Source organism: Lytechinus pictus, chromosome 10, assembly GCF_037042905.1.
Source record: "Lytechinus pictus isolate F3 Inbred chromosome 10, Lp3.0, whole genome shotgun sequence".
Lineage (NCBI taxonomy): Eukaryota > Metazoa > Echinodermata > Echinoidea > Temnopleuroida > Toxopneustidae > Lytechinus > Lytechinus pictus.
Window position 1 is genome coordinate 23,377,830 of NC_087254.1, and position 9,487 is coordinate 23,387,316.

The window sequence follows — 9,487 nt, forward strand, 5'->3', positions numbered from 1 at the left end:
CAATTGATCTTCAAAATGGTATTTTGTAACATAAGTCTTTATGCAATACCACCTCACAAGCAGTAACTAAATGACATTTTGAATGTTTGCTATGCCTGCCCTAGTGTTGTTTGAAGACTTGTGATTGTTAGCAATGGCACATAGTAATGGCAAGTTGCATAGCATTGTGTATTGTTATGCTTATTTCTGCCTCCTGTGACATCACAAGAGGCAAAAAAGGATATTGTAGATTTTAACAAGGTGGGGCTTAGTATACTGCAGATACAATGTACATGTCAATGCAAGAAGCACATCTAAACTTAAAGAGGTAAGGATTAATAGTGAAGTAAAGGCTCGTACGTGTACATTAACTGAAGATAACATGAATTTGTATGCCAGGGGACCTTTTTTAATGAAAGGAAAGAAAGAAAAATGAAAGCAGAAGAAGAAATAACTTAAAACGGAAGAAAAAAAAATAAGCTAAATGTGAATATTAAAATTATAAAGAAGTTGAAGAGAGTGACAGAGGAAGGAAATGGCAGGGAAGGGGGGGGGGGGGGACAAAATGACAAAATAACTATCCTACACTGATTTATGCAATGGAAATTGTGTATTTAACAAAAATTCATAAATGTATCATTATTGCTACTTTTACTGATTAAACTTGATTAATTTTGTCTTGTTTATGATCAGAATTAAGTCTGCAACAATTTCCATTGAAAAAACTATTTAAAAAAAAGTCGAAAAACAAAGAAATTTAAAAAAACAATAAAATACATAAGAAAAAAAATGCGATACCAAACTTTTACATTTGATCGGGATCCTACAAAGAGTTTGTGAATGAAAAATTAACAGTTTTGAGGCAGTATGATAGTTGATTAGAGCATATGTTTTATTTCATGCATAAGTTAACATAATTCATTCATTAAATGAAAAATCGTATTTAAAAAAAAAATAACCATACAGCCTTGTAGATTATATCGCACACTACCACTGAAAATTTTCGCAGCGCTAGCGCAATCCAAGGCCAAGATCTCAAGGGGGGGAGATGGGTCCAAATAACCCAGCTCTTTTAGGGTTAAACTGCCTCTTTTATCACATCTATCAGTAGATCATGTATTTCGCGATGCGAAACCATGCGCTGAATGATCATGGAAAAAAAAGATGGCTCATGAAAAATGAAAAATGGCTCTCAAAATATTTTCAAAATGACTCCAAAAAAATAAAAAGTTATTTCAACACTGTTGAATTGCCTTCTCCATGATTACCCTTCCGACTTGCTATGATCTGTGGTCAAAGCGTTCAATTAAATCTCTTTCAGAACCATGTTTCAGTCTATCTCATACAAATGGAAGGATTTTGTTCTTTGCATTGATTGAATTGTCTGTCTATTTTGATTTGTGCTGTATCTCAATTTCAGGTCACAGCAGTATGGAGCAGCCTCAGTACCCAGTGCAGCCAACCCTAGTTGGGAGATAGCCCGTAAGGCACTGGAAAAGCTTGGGGACAGTTCAGGGGAGGCTGGGTCTTCTGGCGAGGGCAGCGGGAAGGAAAGCAAAGGCTCACCAGAGAAGAAGGCAGTGGATGTGGAGAACAGGAGTGGGAAGCAATCAGATTCTAAACCCCAGGAAGGACCAGATTTCATGAGTCAACATCAGATGAATATGTATGGTAAGTGATCGATGCGGATAAGAGAGTGACGGAGCATTACTCTAAACAGAGCTGGGTTTTCTTGGGCTTCATATGTTTTACAAACAAATATGTTTTAAAAAGGCCAGTGTAGATGGCGTTTCCTGACTGCTAGTCTACTCTGTTAAAGTTTGTATTAAAATTCATGTTTTATTGACATGATGTGAGAGCAGTGATGAATACAGATATAAACTTAGTTTTGCAATGTAACTTGTAAGGCATGCTTGCTTGCGAAAAATACAGTATGCACCTCTACAAATGGCTGTCCAAAGCAAGGGTATAACAATATTTTAACCGATATAACCATGTCACAGAAGTTGGGTAGCAAATCAAAGCTTCACATTTTACAAATCCATAGGACTTTGAGAGAAGTCAGGGCTTTACATGTACATACATGGTAAGGCTCTGAAAATGGTATTCATCTGTTAGTCTGCAGGCAACCTGTGTAATAGCACCTATATCTGAAGTAACCACCTATGTACATGTAAAAAGACCACTATAAGTAACTGATTCCTTTGGAGGCAAAATACATGTATATGGATAAGAAACTGAAGATAGCAGCCACCTGTCTATAGTATAAAGGCCACATTTTGTGATTCCCTTGGGTGGTCAATGTAGATTCTACAGGTATCCACTGTATTTCATTGACATTTTTTTCCATTCCATGATGCTATAATGAGAGTTTGTTGTGTTGGTATGAGGTAACAAAGAATTAAACTTTTGTTCCCCCCCCCCCTCATTTATCCTTGACAGGTAATTATTACGGTCCGCCGTATGGAGGAAGAGGTGGAGGAGGAGGAATGTACCCCTACTCTGGATACGGCCAAGGTTATGGCATGCCACCACCCCATATGAGAGGAGGCCCATACCAAGGCATGCATGGCTACCCTCCACCACCAGGGGTAAGTAATTTATACACACTAATAATTATCAAAGGATTAAAGTACAGCTGTACTTTGGTATCTGTAAGCAATAATAATAATTTTTCTTCTAAGACTTTTAATGTAAAAATATACATGTGATTTTTTTTTCTTTATGAATAAGAAAGAAAGAAAGTTACATTTTTGATGGGCTTACTCTCATCTTTAATATTACATTCCACCTAGCACAACCTTTGAGTACTACATGTAGGAGGATATTTGAATGTCTTGCTCTCAAATAGAGTCAAAGAAAGCAGATTGTAATATTTAGATTGATATTTTGACTTGCCATATCTTTATGAAAATAACAAAATCATTAAGATATCTTCATAAAGTTAGACAATCAGACTGGCTAATTGACCAGGAAGGGAATGGTAACTTGCTATGTACATGTATGTAATAGGGAGGATCTATTCAAGTGTGAAGTTGATGGAGATTAATTGTTCCATGCACAAAAAAAGTTGAATTCAGTGTCTTACTCCATTATGAAGGGATTAGTATCTTCATGGCTATAACCATGGACCTATAAGAAATGGACGATTAACGCGAGCATTCTTTTGATGCAATCATAGTCGCCGTCTCCTGATTATGTGCATATTAATGATAACATACAGGTGCTTTGACAATAGCGACTACCAAGGCGAATCTGATCTTCACAAAGGAATGTTTTGCTCTTTTTGCCGTTTGTTGGCTGATGTCTTGTAGCAGATTATACCTTTCAATTAAGATGTTTCAGATTTGGAACAGCAAATTGAGAAGCAGACGATTTTTGTGATATCAAATTTATTATTATCGATTTGCACGCTTCTGCACACTCATAATGACTTTTCTAACAACGAGAGGGGGACGACCCCTACAAGAAACCCACCATGTTTCTCTGGAATATTATGAGGAAATCTTTAAAATGTGATTATAAATTACAATCAATCAATTTCATTTCAGCCTCTATCTTGAAATATTCATACATTTTTCCAAATAAAAACCATGGAACTAAGATAACCATTTGTAAACCAGAACTGCACATTAATTTCCGAGAATTCAGGTAATTTATTACCTTCTGCGCATACAATTTGTCTAATGTTAAATGTCTAATCACCGAAAGCTTCTGTAACTCATGGTTTAATTGACGGCGACCATGATGGTATCACAGGAGATAAATATGAAGAGAATGTTATTCACATGACAATGACAGTCAAATGTTAGTGAATTCATTAACTAACCGATGAATGTCCAGCTTTCATAGGTCCATGCTATAACCCTGGAGGTACATAGAAAAGAGATGCTGTAACTGACACAATGCTTGAATACATGCACAGTGTAATCCCTTGTCCAGGGTAGGAATTAATTACTTTTTTTTAGGGGCTACTTTTTTTTTTTACATTGGGGCTACCACTGAATATCTTGGGGCTATTTTCTAATTCATGGGGCTACTTTTTTTATCGCATATCAGCAATTACCTTTTGACATTCCGAGACTCAATGTGATGCCTAAAAGCTCAGAACATTTTTTAATGTAATTACTGTAGGCTACAGGCCTTACAATAAACAACAGTGATCCCACCAGAGCAGTGGCGTACCTAGGATTTTTCACAGGGGGGGCAAATTCGTCCGCCCAAAAATGTGACAAGCCAAAAAAAAAAAAAAAAGGTGCATGGGTTGTGACTCGTCAGGGGGGGCAGACTGCCCCCCCCCCCCCCGTAGGTACGCTAGTGCACCAGAGTCGCCTTCAGCTTCACACACTTCAGATTCGAGCCAATCGAGGCCCCAAGACTTTATTGTCAATTGTCTCTGTACAGTACTGTTTCTGTTTCTGCTTTTTTTTGGGCTTATCCTTCTCAACAGTATCTCGATTTGGAGAGGCTTCTGGCGCTGGCTCTGGCCGTTTGGCAGAGCCAGGTTGAACTTGAATTAGAAATTTATCCATCTCGCACTCCTACTCGACGATGTCGATAATCAGCGCTGTTACAATCACCAGCTGATCGCATACAATTCTGTGCATGCCTAGTACACATAATATACCGTTCGATGCACGTGGTCTCGTTACCAGCTGTGCAGTCTAATCGTGCACGCTTACATGTACATAAGCCATGCGGCAAGTGTGTCAACAATTCTAAAAACCCTGTGCTAAAGACTATGTGTACTCCGCATCCCATATTGCATTGCGCGTTTATTTACAATCACGAAGCTTCCGGTGTTACGGAAGGTTCGGATATTGCATCGACCGTTCAACTTAAAGCTGGCAAGGGCGATATAAAAGATGCGCTTGCTCCGCCGCCGGAGAACGTAATTATGTGAAGTGTTTTTTACATTGTCGATGGTATTTTATTGGGGCGATTCTGAAATAAATAGTCGCCCCAAAGCATTGGGTTTTGATAATTTTTAGGGGCGATTTGGGCTGTCATGGGGGCGAAATCGCCCGTCGCCCCCGTGTAATTCCGACCCTGCCCTTGTCTGTGTTTTTAAGTATGACACCCTCATTACAGCACACACTTCTAGCCTCACTCAGCAGCTATCAAATTGATGATGCAAATGAGATATGAGATAATCTTTTGGACTAACAGATTATGGCAGCAGAAATGTTGGCAGAATACATTAATTGAATTTAATAAGGAAATGTTGAAAATTTTCACCCTAACTTGTCTGTTTTGGTTAGTATGATAAAATCTAACTTATTGGCCATTTGTTGTGGAGAGTAATATATTGTTGGTTTGCCTTACATGCTAAGACTGAGAAAGGGAATTGTTAGCTTTACTGACAGTTCGACCTCTCTTATACGGACACATTGGGACCAGCACCAATCCGGAAAAGGGATTTATGCGGATCTGGGAGACCAATATCAAATACATGCAGCTGCCTCCCCAATGGTAGCTACATGTAATCTATTGTAGTTGGCTTACACAGACAGTATTTCACTGATGTCATTGCAAATTATAGGCATTTTTTATGAAAATGAAATCGATTGCTTGCCAAAACTCTTGGATAATTTACCTGCTGAAATGATTGAGGAATACATTGAGCATACCTCGAAAGAAAGAGAATGACTCAATGAAACTACAGTAAGTTTGAAAATTGGATCATCGCAGCTTCGTAAAGTCGGCGATTGTTATACTGACTGTAGGCTCAAACATGGTAGATAGCGCTGTCCGTAATGCAAGACGAGGCCTGAGCTGAGCTAGAGTGTTGTTTTGTTTCCCTAAAAAAATGAGAACGTGATCAAATGGTTGCGCTGTACCCTGATTTACTGGAAAATTATCCTGTTTAAGTTCTTTTAGTGATTTGGGTATGATATTTTCATAACAAATAATGTGGTTGTACTTGTAGGTAGACAATATTGGAAAATGTAAGTACTCAAAGTGAATGCATAGGAATTTTGATTTGAGATTAAAATCTCATTTCCCTGTGTACTAGATTGAAAAAAAAATCTTGGCAAGTGTGCTTCCGGATAATAGAAAGATCTGGATAAGGGGAGGCCGGATAAGAGAGATCGGACTGTATTTTTGATATTATAAAGAATAAAGCTGATCATTGTTCTCCATCTTTTGTCTTTTTTTTTTTTTTTTTTGCATCAGGGTATGTATCCACCGTACGGGCCCCGTCCACCATTTGGTGAACACAGAGGACCAGGCTTCCCCCCTCAGCGCCCCAGAGGACCCATGTCCCAGGGCCCAGCACCGCCACCACCTCCTCCTCCCAACCCACCCCATTCACTGCTGGGCAAACCTGACCCTTCACCCCCACCCCCACTGCCATCCCCCTCATCCAAGGCCTCCTCATCCACCAACCCATCACACCAGTCTAAATCACAACAGGTAAGTGGAGAGAGTGATGGAGGTGGAGGAGGAGGAGGAAGAGGGGGAGAGAAGCAAGGCTTTCCAGAGACCATGAAGTTCAGGCAGGAAGCTCAGCAGCTGCACACGGGCTCGCGATGGAACAAAAATCTCAACCGTGAGTAGTAAAGTAATCAATCACCGCTTTTATTAGATGTTACGGAATTAATAGTTGTGATGTCGGAGGAATCAAACTTTATGGTTGTCGATCAGTGTCCTGATTATTAGGGAGATTTTCTGAAAGCTAGAGGATTTTAGCATCTAAACTACATGTATTATATTTTGTGATTCCTTTATTTACTGTTCCAGGGTTGTGTATGGTTAAGAAAGATTTCTTTGATTTCTGCTGAAAGTTGAGTTTTAATGTTTGTAGCTTTGCTATAAAAGCCATCACACCCTGTCAGATGTGAACAAGATTTCTGTAGAAAGCTTAAATGTGAGCCAAGATATATACATTTGGTCAATTATCTGTTAACTCTCTTAATGGATGACCTGACATTTGCTACTTTGACAATCTTTCTCGTCTAAATTCCTTGGAACTCACATGATTATAGTTAGAGTTGTGATATTATATTGGTTCAGAATGATGTGGGGAATTGGATAAAGGTTGGGGTTTAGGTTTGAGGTTATGCCATAGGTTTTGCTCAATCTGAATATTTTCCATTAAAGTTATCTTTGCCAAAATAGTAATTATTGAATATCTTATCACTCCATTGAAGCTGACTTTCAATCACCACTCATTTACAGAGCCTTCAGACACCCAGGGCATACGCTTTAATCTACCCAGCAAGCGCTCTGGTATGCACCCCTCCCCGATGGGCGATACCCCCGGGAATAGGGGACAAGAACAGCAGAACAACCAGTTTAACAATAACAAAAAGAAAGGGGGAAAACAGGACAATACAGGTGGCCAACAAACAAAGAAACCCGGTGCTGCGTAAGTTTTCTATTATTACTATTATTGGCTTCTTCAATTTTCATGTTTTCTCAAAGACACAGAATGAGACGGGGAGCAGTGCTAAAGCTGCCATTTTAAGTATTCAAGGGTAGCAGGTATGTAAAGGAAAGAGAAGTTGAAGATAAATTGATTTAAATATTACACTATTAGATAATGATATATAATGATGGTGTAAACTACAAGAATGTGCTGTTGGATTTGAAAGGGGGGGGGGGGTTGCGGAATTTAAAGGCCAAGTAAATTGTAGTTTGGGTTAAAGGACAAGTAAATTGTAGATTGTTGTATGCAAGCCTATTAGACCTGAAAATGCAACAGTCTTTTATCAAATTGTACATATATGCACCTTCCTAAAATACTATTGAATGTCCACATTCTGTCATAATAAAGAGCTGCACAATTTATTACTTTGTGTCGTACAACTTAGCTTGTTGTACACGAGCAAATGGGAGGCTGAATGTCAAACATTCATACTGTTGCACACTTGCTGTCCAAAATGTATCGTCCATAATGTACCGTTGCACAGGTCAGGAAAAGGTGATGTCATAAGAATTACAATTCAACACATTGCATGCGCTTAGTAATGCAGGTGCAATACACATAGGGCTTACTGGCTGAAAGCGCATCGCATGTGCACTGAAGATCAGATGCACGTTTTAAGGATTTTCCTTTCCCTTTCAAAATTTTTCTTTCTTATTATCATAGATTAACGTAGGAAAATCAATTTTTGTTCATATTTTCGCCAACTTCCGAGGTTTTGTAGAACACAAATAGCGAATATTCTTATTCGTGCATGGTGCTGCATTTCGCATTCGATGAAAGAAAGAGACACTCTATTTAACTTGGCTAATGACTTGTTGAAGTTCTTTCTTTCACCTTATGCGAAATCTCACACCGTCGCACTCATGCCTATTTCGCTGATGTGGTTTACGGTACACCATGTGGAGTGTTATAGAAATGGATAGGCGAGAAAGTGGAGATTTGAGAGTAGAGTATTCTTTTCTTGAATGTAGTCCTGAAAAGGACTGTAAACCAGAAGAGATTGATGAATTGAAAAAACAGCGTGAGTAGTAGGATGGATGAGGAGATGCTAGCTTGAGTCGGCGAGTAGAGATGATGAGTAGAAGCAGTAGAGAGACTCGACGTTTCGGGCAGGTTGACTGTCCGTCTTCAGCCTATTTGTTATTTGTATACTCGTAACTGCGCCTGTGATAGATTTGTACATATTTGCTTGTTTTGTTATTTTTAGAGTGGCAAAATAAGCACTTACATGTATTGCAGGTCATGCATGTAAATCTTAAATTCTGAATAATTTTTTAATATAATTTTGGAATCCTTTCCCCTTTTTAAAAATAAGAATTTTCCTGATTATCATCTAAATGTTTAATTTGTAGCTCATCCGAAGGGCCAAAATGCTTCTTCTTCATCATTTCAAGTCTGATTTCAATTCTGTTTGCTTTATATGATAGCATTAGGTGAGGGATACAAAACTTCTCCACAGAATTTTGAAACTCATTAAATATGCTAATTTATTCATATATTTTCAAAACTCACAAAAAATACTTATTTATTTGTTGATTGACATAGCAGAGCGAGACTACCGGTTTATGACATCAGTGTCAGCGACGTCAATATTAAAATCTTATCTGAACCGAAGGTTAAGTTTTTGAAATTACATCATAACTTTGAAAGTATATGGACATACATGTAGTTCATAAAACTTGGACATAAGGGTAATTATACAGTGCGTCCCCAAAAAAACGAAACTGAGATTTATCATAACTTAATCACAAATACAATAGACAAATGACCTACCATTGTAAAGCTTAGAATCTCCTCTTTCATCTGAAATTACTAAGATTATTTCTCATTCACGCATGAATGAGCAAAAACAATTTCAAGAGGGGATACCAAAAAGTCATTTGGTGGGCTGTATCTGGGTTTCAAAAAGAAAACCACATTTTTAGAAAGTTCAATATCTGCTCTTTAATTTAATACCTCAATTACAGAAAATGGTCAAGAAATAACAAAGTTCTGGTTATTTGAAATAAGGCTTAAATTTCAATAATTTCATAAAATTATGAGGTTCTACAGGCTAGCGTTCAAACTCACTTGACA

At 38.1% G+C, this 9,487-nt stretch overlaps 1 protein-coding gene across 1 annotated transcript; it reads left to right on the forward strand.

Moving 5' to 3' along the window:
* Positions 1-266: 266 nt before the first annotated feature.
* Positions 267-7,355, forward strand: LOC135155807 (basic salivary proline-rich protein 2-like). The gene is made up of 5 exons (XM_064106061.1): positions 267-307; positions 1,400-1,650; positions 2,422-2,570; positions 6,157-6,532; positions 7,162-7,355. The coding sequence occupies exons 1-5, from the start codon at positions 267-269 to the stop codon at positions 7,353-7,355; spliced, it is 1,011 nt and encodes a 336-aa protein (XP_063962131.1).
* The last annotated feature ends 2,132 nt before the right edge of the window (positions 7,356-9,487 follow it).

Bases quoted from the DNA above. Each gene is read 5' to 3' on its own strand.
- LOC135155807 (XM_064106061.1), top strand. From the start codon at position 267: ATGTACATGTCAATGCAAGAAGCACATCTAAACTTAAAGAG. The intron at 2,571-6,156 runs GTAAGTAATTTA...TTTTTGCATCAG, and splicing joins GCTACCCTCCACCACCAGGG to GGTATGTATCCACCGTACGG. The intron at 6,533-7,161 runs GTGAGTAGTAAA...ACTCATTTACAG, and splicing joins ATGGAACAAAAATCTCAACC to AGCCTTCAGACACCCAGGGC.